Source organism: Rissa tridactyla, chromosome 1 (genome assembly GCF_028500815.1).
Source record: "Rissa tridactyla isolate bRisTri1 chromosome 1, bRisTri1.patW.cur.20221130, whole genome shotgun sequence".
Lineage (NCBI taxonomy): Eukaryota > Metazoa > Chordata > Aves > Charadriiformes > Laridae > Rissa > Rissa tridactyla.
Window position 1 is genome coordinate 139,076,129 of NC_071466.1, and position 17,397 is coordinate 139,093,525.

Genomic DNA, 17,397 nt, shown 5'->3' on the forward strand with positions numbered 1-17,397 from the left:
ACGTGCCATTCAGGACCCATGGTTTATTGCAGCAGAGACAGGTTTTAGCCATTGCTGGCGACACCCCTGCCACAGTGTTGGAGCTGTTTATACTCTTAGTGCACATCACAGTCTGTTGGAAAGAAGCCATGGGGTTAAGATGGGTGAGCAAGTGGTATCTGTGTTATGACAAAAGTGCTGGAGACAAGTAGCGGAAACAAAGGTCAAGTCCTCCCTGCTCCCCAAGTAAATCCATTCCCACAGAAACAAATAATCCTTTTGCACCTTTTTCTCTAATACAGTGGATCAGCATTTACTTCTCACTCTGATTTCTTTAAACCAGCAGTCAGCACATACTGCCTTCATATTTTATTAAGGTTACTATCTCTGTCACTGAGCTATGCACCAGAATGCAGGTCAGTTTTGAAAAATCTAACTATAAAGATAAATGGCTTAATTAAATGCCAACTGATCTGCAGAATTCATCAAGCTACAATTCTGTTGCCTCTTAGACAATCAGGAAATCTCCCTGTGGATTGCTCCTAACAGCCTCTGGGATGCTAAACATAGCTCTAACCAATGACCTTTTCAAACATACTGCAGAAAAAAATCTTGGGTGAGCGCCAAATCCCCTATAAAGAGCAGGACAGTAGTTTAATATGTGGTACCACATACAAACCTTTAGCAAGACTCACTGCTAATACCACTGGTTTGTCTTTAAGTCTCATTTCATGTTTTGGTTTGAGAAACAAACTGCTCCTCAAAATGCAATAGCAAAGTCTACCAGAGTTAACTTGTCATCAAGTGACTACCAGGACCAGGGTTCTCCCTAAATATTTCTGATTAGATTTCTGGGATACTTAGAGGAAGGATAAGTGGATGGGTGTGAGTTCAATATTGTTGGCTTGGGATGAAAGTACTTAAAGCTTGTCATGTGGCAATTTCCCCACCAGCTGCCAGTTTGGCTTTCTCTGGTTGCCTGCTATCCATACCCTCTCCTGCAATGGGCAGTTCTCTGTGCTGCAAGGGACTGAAAACAGCTTGTGATTGTTTACTTGCTTGCAAGTAGTTATTTACATCAACAGAGAACAACCTCACTTGGTGGTTGTTGTTCAGTTCCTAAAGGGAAGGAGCTAATAAGAAGGCATAAATAATTACCAACTAGTAGAGCTGTCTACTCTTTCCTATCTTAAAATAACTGAGGAGCTGCTTTTCAGTATTTTGTAGTCCTATTTGAGTCTTTCTGTGGTTCCTGAGGATGTCAAGCCATTGTCTGAGCTATTACTTCAGCAAATACTGTCTTCTTTTTCTACCATATAGTTGCTAAGAAGAGAAGTATTTCCTCTCAAAACACCTGGCTTGCTTTTCCTTCAATTTTTTACATTTCTGAAGACAATAACTCACCCTCAGCACCTATTTGCAGACTTTTCCTTGCTCTCTCTTTGAACAGGAAAAATAAAAAAAGAAAAAGGTTTTACTTATCAGAGGAAAGAGGATTATCTGAGAATTTCTCATTTGGTTTTGGATTCTCACTTAACACAGTTCACACCAACAGAAGATGGAAGTGCTATGTTTTCCCAAGAGAAGTCTTGCTAATGTACACTAAATTGCAGTGTTTCTTGATCTCTCCTAAATTCCTTAAGCCTCGTGCATACAACAAAATACAACTGCTTTTTCATCAATAGTTTTAAACTATCATTCTTAAATCTGTTTCATGCGTTAACAAATTTAAATAAGCAGCACTGGTGCATTGGACAGTTGATCAAGTAGGGTTAAACATTACAAATGATTGATTCTCTGTGTCCCAATTTTCCCAAACAGTGCTTCATTTTGGAGAGTAGATAGTGCAACTGTAAACATGTTTCTGTTGTTAGGGACAAATGCTGTTTAATAGACTAACTGGCTATAAGCATGCTCTACTGAAGCCTACAAACACTTGGAACTAGTAGGTTAGCTACAACAGTGAGAGCAAAATGATGTCAAGTACTTTATCGAGGGTGAACTCTTTCAAGGTCGTGCTATAACAATCTCATTTTCCATGGAAGACAAGCCTAATGAAAGCTCTCAAAGGAGAAGTATTAATCATTCCTCCTTTTAAGTTTTGCATCAAATAATGCCATTTCTAGCAAAGACTATCTGTGCATGTGTTTTTTGTGTTTATCTACTGCAGATAAGCGTACTTGAAGTGTTGATATACGAGATGCTTGTGGGAACGTTATCTCTTGAACAACAAAAAAAAGATGGGTGAGGAGGGGACAAACTTATAAACTGGTAGACAGAGATATACTCCTTGGCAACCAAATACAAAATAGTAGCTTTGTGGCCTTTTGGTCTTGCCAAACTTAATTGACTCTGCAAACTTGTGTTTAGAGAGGAAAACATTTTTAGAAAAATGCAAGCACTATAGTAGAAGAAAATCAACAAAAATAATTATAGAAAAGCTACTGAAACCTGAAGACTACATCTGTAGTATTTACATGCCTTGATCATGGGTCACTGATGTTTTTAACACAACCAGACATGTTTTTCCTCTGCTGTGCTCCTTCATCAAAAATAAGCTGCTATGACCGACTTCACTATATGAAAGCCCTTCATCGCAGATGGCTTATATAAGTCTCTAGTTCAAATTATATCCAAAACATATTTTTTAAAAATTTCTTACATAATTTTTTTTTATCCTATCTACTGTTTTCTCCAGCAACATGCGAAGCCAAAATGTTCTGCTCTACTAACACACTAGGACAGAAGAAATCCAGTTGCTTCAGCTGGAGTTAAATTACAAGAAAGAGAGATGCTTGGATTGAGGCTAAATCCATGTGCAACTACACCCATTGGAGCTTCAGCTTTTTTCTTGATGATAGACTACAGAGCTGTCCAACAGAGATCAATACCTTTAAGACAGCCTGTTGTTAGGGAGAATAAATGAGTTTCATCAACAGAAAGTTCTCTGAGGGGCTCCAGAGGCATGGGCTGCTTTTTATTTTAAGTGGTTATTTTGTGGCAGGAAAATTAAGGACAGCATTTCCATTATTTCATGCGATAAAAGTGCAAAATATTCTCATTCCTGAGTGCATGAAGCACTTCACTGTCTTCTAAATGGGAATATACTGTCTTATGCTGAATGTGCGTCTATAAAACATTCCTGCTAGTCTGAATAAAACCTCATTCCTGGTGCTTGCATGTTTTTATTGTCCAAAGGAGTTTCTGACTAATTCATAAAGAGGAGGTTGTCCATGTGCCTTTATAGGCAAGGTTTGATGTCCTTCAGTTCTCTCATAGATCTATTTCCAGGCTCCTGAGGCTTGATGTTTTGTCGAAATGTCTTGTGCTTATACATATGTGACCATACATAAATTAAAGTTGGTTGGAAATTTTGGTAAAGGAACAATTTTTCTATTGAAAATACCAATATATTAAAATTAGAAAGTAGTCTGGGAACGTGTTCATTTCAACAGAACTGGAGAAGGAGACCAAACAGGTTTTAATGGAAGCTTGCTTAGCTTTGGACTCTACTAACAGGCAGCCTGCCTGGCAGGCAGTTTGGGCATATCTGACTTTCTGTTTTGCCTCAGAATAAAATATTTTCAGGGATCTGAGGTGCTCAACCAAAGGAAAATTCCACCTATAACATGGGCATACTGAGGATATCTGTTTTCAGCTTTTTCTTCAGCTCTTTCTAGGTTGCACCCAGAAATGCCTGATAGCCAAATTGCACATAACATGAAGTTGTCCAGCTGGCTCCAATCAGAAGTAACGAGTTAATATTTCTACAAGACCTAGAAAATGTAAAAAGTAATTTACAAATACACACTACTATTCAATATTTTTCTTGCGACCTTTCACCTGCATATGTGTATATTATCACAAACTAGTTTGAATCAACAGCAAATACCAGTGCTGTTCAAATCACAGCATGAGCCACACATCATACAAAAAGATCTCCCACTTCAAACCAACTTTCTGAATCAACTGCCCAAAGATTTGTTATTTTTAAAACAACCACAGCTCTTATTAGTAATAAGTACTTCACATTTTAAAAGCATTTAACAGCCTAACATATTTGTTGCTCTTTAAAGAGCACTAAGATTTGGATTTTGCCTTTTCTCCAAGTTTAGCTGGCAGTAGTCCAGAACTGACAAATTACATTCATGCATCCATTCCAATCGCCGGAAGCTCTGATCTTACAGAAACCTTTTTTCAGCGCCCTGCCATTCCTAGGATTTAAGCCCCCGTGCCCATATATTCCACTAACGTCTCTCCTGCTGCGCTTGTCTTTTTTGCTTTTCTCTCCATATGTCTTGTTACCAGAATGTCTGGATGTCCTCTCCTTTCCTGGACACAGGAATCAAGCCTACATTTTAATTCTGTATCACTAAGACCTTCTAGAAGGGACCTAATCAGTTCTTTAAACATTGACAGAAACAGTTCATCATCATGACTTCACCATCAGTGTTTATGATTCTGATACATTTATCATCGACCTTGACTGTGAGACAAAAATATCAGTAGGTTTAGGCATGTGATCTATGACTCTTCTCCACAGGGACAGGAAATTACTACCACCACTTACAAAATAACACCAACTTTTGTAATGCTCACATTAGTTATTGTTTCTTAGGTTCAGTATCAAAAAAGGGAAAGAATAAATGCATATAACGATGCTGTGCAAATACATTCACTAAGAAGTTAATGCCAGCTTGGTTATTATGAAGACATCTGAAACATTTTTCTTCTTGAATTTCTTACCACAAATTAATGAGCAATTGTAATGTTAACATCAAGGAACATCTTTTCATTTTGCTGGTTTCTGTAAGAACAGAGGGTTTTTCCACAAAAGCATAACCAAATTCCATCAATAGCAGCATATCAACACCACACTACAGTATTTGTTTTCACTATAGAAACAAATGGTTTCACTATAGAAACAACATTAGCCTGTGGGGACATTAATGCATATTCATTGCACAGTCTATTACAAAGTTGAGCTTCTAGAATAAGATGGATTGAATTTCTTTCATAAATGATGGAAAAAGTCATCAATAATTTCAAAAAAATGAAAATAAAACTTACGTAGCCTGTGGCTCTGGGCCCTGTGGTTAGGTTATTCTTTGCCTAAAGTGAAGTATGCTCAGATGAAAGTTCTTCCTTAGGAACTTTCGTAACATCTTTCTCCTGAAAAGACTCTTTGGTGCCAAACAATCTAATTGAGCTCAAAGTGAATTGTTTTCATCTTTGGGGTTATTAATTTATCTCTCCTCTATCCAAATGCTTATTTTAACAAAATGTGAAGAAACTTAATATCTCTGACATGTCTCATCCTCTGTCAATATTAGCTGAAACTTGCCAATTGGCTGAAAAGTTGTTGGTAAGGCGCTTTCAGACAGACGCACTCAGACAGTGTGGTTGCATAAACCTCATTTCCTTAGGAAAAGAGGCTAAAAATTAATAACTGTCCCCATGTATTTTTAGAACAGCCCAATCTTGGGAGTTCACCAAATCCTAAAGATAATTCTGTTTAATATTAGTGCACCTCCATTAGCAACTTAAGCTGTTCCATCATATTATCCAGTTGAACATGCAAGCCTCAGCAGTAAAAAGGACATTCCACTTTAATAAAACTAATAGTTCTTGAATTTCTTCCCTTTAATACTGCTCATCTTTTGGTACCCAAAGTTTATCATCATAGACAATACATCAACTTAGTAGCTTGTATATAGATGAAAAGTAACTACTGCAGTTCTAAATTGTAAAACTCATCAGTTTAATTTCTGTATAAAATGTCCAAATAAGTAATTGTTATGCTGGCAAGGAACACCCTGAATCCAACAAAAACAATTTTAAAAAGCCCTAACTTACCCTTATGAAAGCACATCATGTCCAGACCTAAGCTGTGACATCAAGGTCAAAACCAGAATCTCGAAAGCAGTCATATGCTTATAATTACTCTGAACTTTACTTGCTGCTCATGTTGGTCATATTACAATCACATCATTGGAAAAAGCAAAATATCTGCTTGCATTCTAGAGATAATTGTGGGAAGGAATAGAAACGGGAATTTGACGATCCCTTTGAGATAAACAGTTATAAATAATGGGCTATAGGCTCCATTTACAGACAAAACCAGAAGCAGGAGAACACTATGCTAGCTTACTTGCTATATATATTAGTTTCACTGAGAGCTGCTACAGCCAAAGAACCAAAAGATATGCAGGCAAGTGCCCCACAGTCATTAAAAGCAACCACTAGAACCTTATATTTTTGCCTTTTAATGTTCTTTGCATCAGCAGCAGCTGTATGCCAAACAAAAATGGAGTATCAGCCAGAATGGTTACTCTTAATTTCTTCAATTGCATTAACAGAACACGACTACAGCATTTCTTACATGAAGTTGAGGGAAGTGAAAAAAAATGAGAAAGCAAAGTTTGCAGTGGAACATTAAGAGAAAATTGCAATTTTTAATTTGTCCCAATAATCTGAACTCTTCTTTTTGTATTACTCATGGTGACATAGACTTCTGTACGTAGAATCTTTTCTAAAGGAAAAAACCCTTAGCTGGCCAGCCCCCATTTTCCAAACATGTTCTTCATCTTCTGTACTTTCCTCCCAAAGTTATAAGCTAATGATATTAATGATATTGTTCATATTTTTGTAAGGATCATGCACTTTTAAATTACTCAACAGTAATTCCTTAGATGAGTTGTTTTCAACAAGTTGCCAGGAACGTGTATGTGTGTGTGCCTCCCTATGAAGAAGCTGTGGGAGTCAGTATGAAGGAGGGGGTGGGTAATTAGGGCATGTTCTCATACGCAACTGAGCCATCACCACAGTTCTCTGGTGGCAAAAGGGAGAGCTCTCGCTCATCCCATTCCAGTCTTGGCCAACTGGCTACTACTGGTTCCAGCTTTTGACACCTTACTCCTTAAGGTATCAAAAGCTACTCACTTTCTTGCTGGGCTAGATTTCTGCCATTACAATGAGTTGACTTAGCTTAGGAGGGCTATAGCAAATGACAGAAGTAGCACACATTATGCAGAAGAAACATGTGGCCAGGAGAGAAAACGGGAAGGTGAGAGAGGGAACCTTCCCCTTTAGGTACTGGTAATCCATTATGACAGCTCTTGTAAAACCACACTCTAAGGAGGACATTCTCCTTATCTTTCCCATGCAGTCCACAGAGAGACAGACAGCATCCCCTAGGAAGGATTCAGAGCAATAGCTCTTATTCCCTCTGAGTCACCGTTTGGAGGAGTTGTTTCCCCATAAATTATAAGGGAGCCTGGAGAGCAGACTTTGTTGCTAGGCAAACTCTGCATTTGTGAAATGTTTTGCAGTCAAACCAGGTGGTCTGCAGTACTTGCCAGATTATTTGCAGTGTTACTTTGCAATTATTCCATACAATTTTATATGAAAATTAACAGGTGATTATGATCCACTAGGAGCACTAAGAGAACAACACTGGACAGTACTTCAAGATGCTGAATGTGTATTACTAACCTGACAGAAGACCATCCACTTTTCCCTGCTGGGCTAAATTGAACTGGCTCAGTGATCCAAGGATACCCAAGGACAACTAAAGTTGGCAGGAGCAAGCTGAATGGATAAGGCGGATAAGGGGAGCAGAGCTGGAGGTGTTCTGTTAGCAACGGGCTGTTAGATCAGCTCACCCCATCCCACAGGAAGTTATGGACTGTAAAGATTGGTCTAACTTTTAAATGAGAACAAGGCCCAACACTTATTCAACAAATGGCCAAACCAGCACAAAGTAACCTGGAACAGCTGCAAGTTCTCAAACTTTCGCAGTGTTACACGACAAGAAAGTGGCAGGTCTGAGAACACAATCTAAGAGGCCCTCTCATGGGCCTCCCTCTTGCCTTAGACTTGCCTCCCTTTTCAACCAGCCTGTGGTTTCTCTAATGACTGCCAGCAAGCCTTCCAGCTGTGCTAACTCCAGCGGTGATACTGACATCCGTTCACTAAGAACTGGACTGAGACCAACAGCTCCTTTTGTATCTCCCCACAGTCATTACTACTTCTTTACTATTGACTTGGACGAGATTCAAACCAGTTGCCTATGGGTGAAAGGTTCCTTCTCCTGTCATGAATTCCACGCTCCCTCTTTCCCCTAGCTTCCAGCTGTCATCTCCTACCCCTTCTTCCTCCCAGTGGTGCTCTCTGAGCTTCTTGACCATTTTCAGCTGTCCCGCAGTTCCAGCTCCTTGTGCCTATCCATCCTTCTAGTCTCCAAAAGCTGGTAGTCCTTGTTTCTTTGTCCTTCCTGCTTAAGTCTACTTCTCTTTGTTGTTGAGCTAGCCTGCTATCACTTTTTCTCCAGTTTCAGCATCACTGGCACCAGTCTCAGTTTCTACGACACTACAGTCTAGCCTTCTGTCTCTTGGTCCCAGGTTCTCCTCTGTCCCTGTTTCACCAAACTCAGTGTAGCCATTTTTTCTGCTTCATCACTTCTCAGTCCAAGTGCTGCCCACCCAGGTTCCCTATAAGTTTCAGGCCTTTAACTAAAAAATTCAGCTACGCAACCAACATCAGCTGAAAAGACAAAAATTAGAAGTTGCTGGGTGTTCCAGAGAAATGGAAAAGACAGGACAAGGTGGTTGGACTGCAGTGAGTAAAAAAACAACAGGGCATATCTGAGGGGAAAAAGTACTATGGATCCACCTTGCTTGCTGAGATATATGGCCAGTTAGCCTCAATGCAAATTTGTGCAAACTCAGTTGTTTTCTCGCTGGGACCTGAGCCGATGGAGCTGTGCAGTACAGGGCTCCACTGTAATGCAGACACAGCCTTAGGCTGACAGAAGGTGGCCTCTATCACGGACACTCAGAACAAATTAATGTACAACAGCAAGCAGTTACCTGGTCTCCCTGAACACAAGTGAAACCATACTGTTCTCTTATCAGTCACTACTTACATGCGTGAGTCCACATGGGGGCACATATAGCGATCCTTTTCTTTCAATAGGCTTGAGTTGCACCTTCCTACTTCTGGGTCTGTGCCTCTACAAATGTGGCAGAAAAGCTGGACCACCTCCACCCTTTGCCTATGACCAAGGCGGCCCGCAAAGACTTGGCAGTGCAGCATTCCCCACCACAACTATGTTGTAGCATTTTGAGCACACACCTTGGATTCAGATTTTGATTTATGATCATTGCTATCTGGCGTCTAAATGGGGGTCAATAATCTTATTATCAGGAAAACTATCTGGCTTTACACCTCCCCACTCTGTTCACGTGTATGCGAACATGATATTTTATCCAATTGAATACACTATGCTAGACTATAATTGAGCCATCCTACTTGTAATTAAATCTATATATGTTTCAGAAATGTAAACTCATCAAATGAATAAGGCTCCACTTACAATTAAATGACTTAAATGTGTGGATTTGCCAAGTAACTTCATTATCATACGTAACTCATCACCAATACATATTGTATTTTTCATTCAAAGGATAAAATATGTGGATTATACCGTAATATCTTAACATGCAGATATGAATTAAGCAAGTGCATGTCTGAGTTTAGAAATCAAATTCAAACCAGGCACGCACTTCTTTTTCTGGACTGAGGACCATGTGGCAAACAGCTGGACTCTAACATATATTGATACCAAGTACCTTGAGGCCACAAGAAGCAGTTGGTTAGGATCAATGTATGGCTATTGCATGTCACAGCTGTTTCTCAAGCCATCACCTCATTCTAGCTTGTCCTCTAACCCGTTCTTGGGAGTTAAGTATTTCACAGTACTTCCAGTGAAGCTGAAAATTACCTAAGTGAAAAGGTTTTTCAGGACTGGGAAGGAGAATTCTCAAGCAAACCCACTCACCTCTTCAAGCATTTTGTTTTGAAACCACAATTTTAGCCTGGAATAAATTCACTAAAATAACACAAATTCCAGATTTAATTGGGCAAAAATAATTCACGTTTCTAAGATATATTAAGAAGTTCCTTAAGAAGTTAAGAAGCCTGAGTTTACTCCCTTAAAAGAAACTTGAAGTATCAGGCACGCAACAAATGCCACACGAGATGAGATTATTTTGGTAATTCCAGAATGCAAGAGAAGGTCATCTCCTGGAGCACTTGCTGTTCCCTCTACTTGTCTGTTAGGTTCTTTCTAGCAGAACTGGCTCCAGATCAGAACAGAATCCGGTCCCTCTTGGATAGAAACTTCCCACAAGTTTGTACATGAGTTATGTGGTCTTTGTGGCATATGAAGGACAAAAGGACAATGAAGGGATGCTGCACATCCAGCTCCTCCAGGCTACACAAATATCAGCTACATACTTGGAAGACTGGATTTGTTATGAAAATAGTCATCATCAGATGAACTCTACATAAATTACCCCAAAACCACAGATAGAGCATGGGAAACTTTTTTTAAAAAAATCAATTATAGATTGTTCTCATTTTAAAATTAATTGTATTTTAGATTAGCACTTTATCAATTTAACAACATTTAATGATATTTAATGTTCTATAGCATGTTCTTTCCAAAACATAAACTTGTTATATAAATGAACACACCATGTAGTTATTGGGATAATTATTAGGACATATATACTTAAGACAAATGCTGTCTAAAAGCTATGTTTAAAAAGTTTCCTTTCAAGAAATTTCAAAGAAAAAACTTTTAGAAGAGGTCAATTTACATATTCTCTCATTTACATTAGGAATCCTAGTACTGTTAAAAATAAGAGTTTTCTGTTAATAATACCAATATTTTCTCCAATTTTCTAGTGGGGGGTGTGTAGATATTTTTTTTATTATTATTTTAATACCCATTGCAGAATATAAGTACATATTAAAGGCCAGCCTTCAGATAAAAGCAACACAGATGATGAAACAAATGCATTTTAGCAAGATTAATAAATCCTAACCTCAAATAGGCTTAAATCATGACTATTCACATATTTAAATCTACACAAATTACAACTGTTTAAGCCTTAGGAATTATTATATACTATAAGCATAGTCTTTGAAAGAGGCCCTATCCTTTCACTTGACAAAATTTCATTAATCAAAAAATCCTTTTAAAAAACCCATATATGATTTTGAGAGGTGAAAGGAAGCAAGTATTAGTAAGACCGTCTATTTTATGCCAACTAAAAGCATTACGATTTGTTCTTATAATTACCATATATTTCTCTGGGCAGTCCCTGACTGCAGTAACTGATAATGGATTTTCCAAAATTCAGTCAAGCCATAGAAAAGTTCAGCTGAGACAAAGAGAGTAATTTCAACACTCTGTGTTTCTTTAGGACATATGCTAATTTTACAATAAAAGCAAGGACTTTTGGCTCAGTTTGCATTCACTATAGCCAGTAAAACTTCCTCTTGCCTCAGTGAGAGCACAATTGGACCCTTTCTACAGCTGACAAATTATCATTCTGTTAAAAGCATTCAAAATAGCAACTGAAGTCTTGCTGAACTTGACAGATACTATAAGCAGCTAAAAGAAAAGAGTAACAGCTGTATTAATATATTAACCACTGTTTTAGAAGAGTAAATGGAAGTCTTAATTTCCTCCTTGCATGTACTATATGCACTGTATAATGAAAACCTTCTTGCTAAATTTGTACTCATTATGTGTTCACAACTGTAAATTAATTCAAATTAGTAACGTCATGATTAAATGTTATTCCAACAAATTAATTGTTCTGGCACTTCAGCATGAGCAAAATGGACTTATAAAAATGTGACTTGTCTGATAAAAGCTAACACTTCCGCATCTCATGCTAAAAACAACAGTGTCTGAAGCTAGAACAATGTGAAGCAGCTAAGGCAGCAATAAAAAAAACCATAAGCGCATAGGAATTCCCCTCAGAAATATCAAATATACAGGGTACATCTTTGAAGACAAATATAAAGTGAAGAATAAAAAGCCGTCCTCTGGAAATGTTAATGGATACAGCAGCTGATCCTTTGAGAAACCAGCTTTTCCATTGCTTTCAATGGGATTATCCATGCAACAGGTTTTCAGCCTGAGAGCTCAAGTACTATAATTTATGGCTGATTGAGTGGACAGTTTCAGATTTTTCTTACACCAAAGATCATGTGAAAACATAGGTACTTACACAGTAAAATGATAGATAAAACACTTCCATCCACTGGGCCTCTCCAGGAAGTTGTAGACATCTCCCTGCGTGCTAGTTTTAGTTAAATAACGGCTATGGAAACACTTTGTTGTACAGGCCTTGTGGATGTCACTTTCTGTCAAGGCTGCAGCCTTTGTGCCTTCCTCAGAGTTGCGGGGAATCCCGGATCCATTGTTCACTGGGGTATCGGGATCCAGCGCCACGGAAGAATACTGCATACTGCTTAAATTCCCCCTGACTTCCAGCAACGCCGCAGATTTCCTATTTCCATTCAGACTGCTAAGCTGGGAAGTGGTGCCTTGAACCTGTCCACAGAGGTTATGCATCGCGTGCCCAACAGTTTCTCCACTACTGCAGGACATTCTGTAACAATGCACAGGTATTAGTAAACCTGATCAATATTTAAAATTATAAAGAAGGTATTGTATATCTGCCCTGCCCATGGTGTTCTCCAGCAGCTGATAGGATGACTTTCTGGTGCTATCACGGAGCTTCTCTGCGACAGGAGTGTGAGCTGTCAGCCTGTCACCTGCTGTCACTCACAGCCTCTGAAATTAAATCAGAAAAACATATTAGCCAACAACACATGCTAGACACCAGAAGTAACAGAAGGCTGGGAAAGGAAAAAGGCTATGACTTCTGGAGGAATAAAGAAAATTAAGATTCAAAGTTACATTTATTAAGAAGGAAGCTTAAAACTATTTGCATAGTGCGACACTAGTACAGCAGCAGTTATCTTGAGAGCTGATCCTATAATATTATTTTAAGCTGAGCAGTTCTTGAAGTTTCCGGATTAGAGATGGAACTGTGAAAATCTCCTGCAATTTATAAACTTGCTGTTGCCTGAAACACACTAGGTTGAGGTTTTGAACTTCCACACCTACGCCTCAAGAGATTTTATCTAGAGTGCCAATGTTCCAGAAATGTTTTAAGATTTGAATAAATTTTTTTAGTCAGCTCATGGGATCTGATCTTGCAGTCCATGGTACTCAGGAACAATTTTTCTCAAGTGTAAAACGGAGGATGCCATTAATGATAACTGTCACTGGGAGGTTAATATTGTTAAAAGGGAAAAGATCAAAGACTTCAGGACTGATTCTTGACTTTTTCTAAAGCATTTAATGTTTGCTGCTAACTTTTCTACTCTCAAGCAAGTACCTAGAGAAAACAGAATTGAAAATAAGGCTCTTATAGATCAATATATATTTCATGGTACAGACCTAAATCGCTGCTAATACACAGATACTTAGCAGCAATAATAATAATTTTGTAAGACTGAGTGCAGCTGGCTTTCTGAAGTGTCATTTTTTGTACTGCCTCATTTCTTACACACTACCATGAAAAGCTTCCTTATTTAAAATAATCAGGTAAAATGAAAATACGAGAATACTAAAAGTATCATAAGAGGTGGCTTCAACTTCAAAGCACTGCTGATGTTAATGTTAAAATTATGTCTGTAATGTCATATTGTAATGCACTGTAACATATCGCAATATAAATCCCACATGCCTAGGAGTTGCAGCTGACTGCTCCTCTGTCAGAAGAGACTCACACCCACATTTTGTGTTACTTTAGTCTCAGCAGAATAGAGTCATTTAGAGAGACAGCCTTCACCCCTTCTTTTTAAATGGAGCTTATTTTTTGTTGTTGCTTAAAGATCCTCATGTGTAGTAAACGAACTTCCATTGCAGTACATCTGAACAGAGCCCTCTAAGTTACTCCACAAAATATTTACATGGAGTAGTGGACTTGTTGCAATGTCCTCGTTTCTTAACGCTGGTCACGGTAAGGTGGGCTGATGCATTTCTACATTAGTCTTAGGACGGCTGCCTCATCAGTTCTCTTAACAATGAAAAGCTGGAGGGACCAAACATTAAAGTTAAAACACAAAGCCCTTCATCCCAGTCAATCTACAACAAGAAGATAAGAAACACCTACAAGAAGTACAATCCCTCCATATCTTTCACGTCAGGGTGCTGAGGCTACCTCGACAAGTGCTTGTAGCAAAGGCTGGCTACCTAGCAGTTGCCAACAAAGCTACCTAAACCACATTTGCTAGCCTGTTTAATCAAAACAGGGGATCTCCCCAGTAAGACATAAAGCACAGAAAAACCTGAAACCAGCTGGCAAACAGTACCTTCTTTCTCTCGTCGTGTGCCCTTCTACTCCTCTCTTTGCTGCTGCTCCTCCAGCTCTGCACAGCAGCCTCCCTGGATAGGTGCAGGGAGAGGAGCTGTATCCTGACTCTGCCCCCAGCTTATCAAGTCCCACCCTGTGTAAGGCAGGGTCCCTCCCTTCTATCTGCCTTATATGGCTGCCCTGGGGAAAGGCAGAGAAAAAACTGGGGAACAGTTTTGACAATTTCAGAGACAAGTTACTTCTGCTTCTTCCTGCTGTCAAAACCAGCAATCACAAGCAACAGCTTAATTTTGCTGACGATCGTCCTCCTTTCCCTCCCAGTCCTTTTCTTATCTGCATACGCTTAATTGCAATGGGTTAAGAGTGGCATTTCCTTACTTCACATCTTTTAAAAATCTGAATTAGGTGTTGCTTGTAGCTAGCTGGCGGCTCTGCAGCAGGCTTTCATATTGGGTAAGTCTAAACAGGCATCTTCAGTTGTTTATTTTTTTCCATCTAAGTTTTGGCAAAACCAAAAGCAGCACTTCATTATGTTACATTAAGTAACGGAAAATCAGAGTTCTCTATTGTTGTTGCCTTTCTGAACTACAGCTCTATTTTTTTTTTTTTTAAAACTAATTCGGGGAGGAAGAGAATCCCAAACATAACCATTCCAGCATCAAATTCCTCATTTTATTGTTGAACTTTCTAATCAGGAAGGAGAAAGTGAATACTACTATTTGTCTCTTTTTTCCCTTTCGTTACAGAAAATAGACTATTGTCCAAAAGGCCAGCATTCTGAACATGACTTGCTTCCCTCTCTTCCACAGTCACACAGCCAAGAATGAAACAGAGGTAACCATCTCATCTTTTGCTTTGGCAGTGGGGGAAATGTTGCCATTTACATGGCATTACATGGCATCACACATGAAGACCATTACATGGTCTTCAACTTTCATCATAATTGTTCATGGAGCTGAGGCCTCTCATTCCTTGGGAAGATTATCCCAGAAAGTTACTTTCTTAGTTTCCCAGTAATATTTCCATGACATTAAAAAAAAAAAAAAATGTTCTTCCTTTCTTTTTCTTATAGTCTGATCAGTCTTACCTTTTTACTTCTCTAAAAATCAAACCCTCCAGAACATTATCCTTGGATGCTGTGTGCCTCTCAGTTGACACTGTGCACAGAACTGAATACAGTATTCCAGACAGTACTGTAGGTGAGCCATTGAGGAGGACTAATACCTGATTAGAGACATAGAACTCATTCTCCAGGTTTTTGCTCATGCTTCTTCCTTGAAAGGCCTTCTGCATCAATTAATACTTTCTTTGCTGTATTAAATTTCCACATAGTAATTTCCTAAATGCAAATATTGTTGTCTGTTCTCACCTATGACCTCTCCTGAACATAACCATTCAAGCTCTAAATAACTAGCCAAAACATATAGGAAAAAAGCATTTCCAAAAAAAATATAATTATCTTGGGTATTTTAGGTTTTAAAATCAGTTTACGTTGAGAGAAAAGTAGTACCCAGATTCACTGCAAACACGGAAACGCAATATAATAGCAGCGGGTCTGAAACCACTGCAGAAATATAACCCAGAGCATCTGACTCCTATTTCTTCATCAAGGAAAAGTGCTAAAGTTTTTTTGTGTTCAGATTTTTTCACACTGAACTGTGGAAGACATGAACTCATTCCTTCACCCACCCCACCCCCCAAATACAGTATATCACATCTTTGGGTCAAACTCTCAAAAGGCAATTAGTCACCTAACTAATTTATGACTTATGTGAAGTGGAAACGCACGATTTCAGGAATGCCTAACTGCTGAAGTTTTCACCAGTAAAATTATATAAGCAATATAATGCCCTGCAACTGCATGTATACAAAAGTGTGGCTTTTATTTATGGCTGGCCTCACATAGCTCACATTTAATCTTGATGTGCCTGATGCAGCCCACATGCTCAGAGCATATCTACCCAACATTGACAGCACTGTATTTAGCCCTAGGCCCAGCAAGCATGATAACTTATAACCAAAAGGTCAGGATGGGGAGGCACAGAGAAATGTCTGTTTTTGAGATGCAGATTTGAATCCCTTTTTGACAAGGTGACACTTCTCAAGAAACCATCCTAAACACAAGACCAAAGACATTTTCCATTGGTATCACCATCACTGTCTCCTCCAGGAGTTGTCTTTTAGAAGAAAAGTGTTAATCAGTCATGCAAGAAACATAAAAGAATAATATGGAACCCAAATGCTAGAAAATATTTTGAATGGTAAACAATAGATGAGATTTGAGAAACATTCCCACACTCCTCTGTTCATTTCAAATTCCATTCTCAGGACCTATATTTTCTGCATACAATGCTCTTAAACATTTGTGAATCCACTTCCAGTACTGCTTGCCTAAAAGTTAGACACTGCTGAGTGCCATGTACCATTCTGGTTTAACTATAGAACATTTTTCTAGCAATGAACACGCTGACACACAAATTCACCGTGTTGTGTGGCTTGAACTGGTTGTGCCAGGCTGCCTATAAGGGGCAAAATGCCAGTTCCTGCTTTCTGCTTGAGCTTCCCAGCCTGGTGAGCCAACAGTCTTACAGAGGACTGTAAACCAAAGCCTACTGTGGGTAACCAGGGATCTTGGAATGGGGTATAGGCTAACGCCCCAAGTTCACAGAACAGTACTCTCTCACTTTTCAATGCTGGACTGCAGATTGAAGATGTGATAATACCTTTCTTGCAAATATTTTAGATAGTTCACTTGTCTGTAGAGCATTTTGCAATCCATGTAATGTGTACCATGAATACCATTATTCTTTTTCACAAGGACATGGTGAAGATGAATTAAGACTATTCAGACTTGTGTACTGTGAAATTGGATAGCAGATTGTGACACTGTTTCACTCCCAAAAGCTTGACAAGTAAAATATACTGTAGCATTTCATTACATGGGGGATGAGCTGAAGTGCTAAATCGCCTTTTATGCATGTAGGCACTGCTCCATTATTATCAATATAGATAGTCTACAAGCCTGACTGCTTGACCCAGAGTAGTATCTAACAATTCTGTAAATCTCTCAATTCCATACTGAATTGCTGTAAGAAAGTAAGATTGATTCCTCCAGTTATGCAGATTGTTTTATCCATTCAAACTCCCCCCCCCAAAAAAAAGTTACTGG

At 38.8% G+C, this 17,397-nt stretch overlaps 1 protein-coding gene across 5 annotated transcripts in view; it reads right to left on the reverse strand.

The window, feature by feature from the left end:
* Positions 1-14,364, reverse strand: part of LOC128908446 (potassium voltage-gated channel subfamily KQT member 1-like) — a 516,130-nt gene extending 501,766 nt beyond the window's left edge. For all 5 annotated transcript variants that reach the window (XM_054198677.1, XM_054198695.1, XM_054198699.1 and 2 more), the window contains exons 1-2: positions 14,227-14,364; positions 12,069-12,637 (exon numbers count right to left, since the gene is read on the reverse strand). In XM_054198677.1, coding sequence (XP_054054652.1) covers positions 12,069-12,451 — 383 coding nt within the window. In that variant the 5' untranslated portion in view covers positions 12,452-12,637; positions 14,227-14,364. The remainder of the gene's footprint in view (positions 1-12,068; positions 12,638-14,226) is intronic.
* Between the last annotated feature and the right edge of the window lie 3,033 nt (positions 14,365-17,397).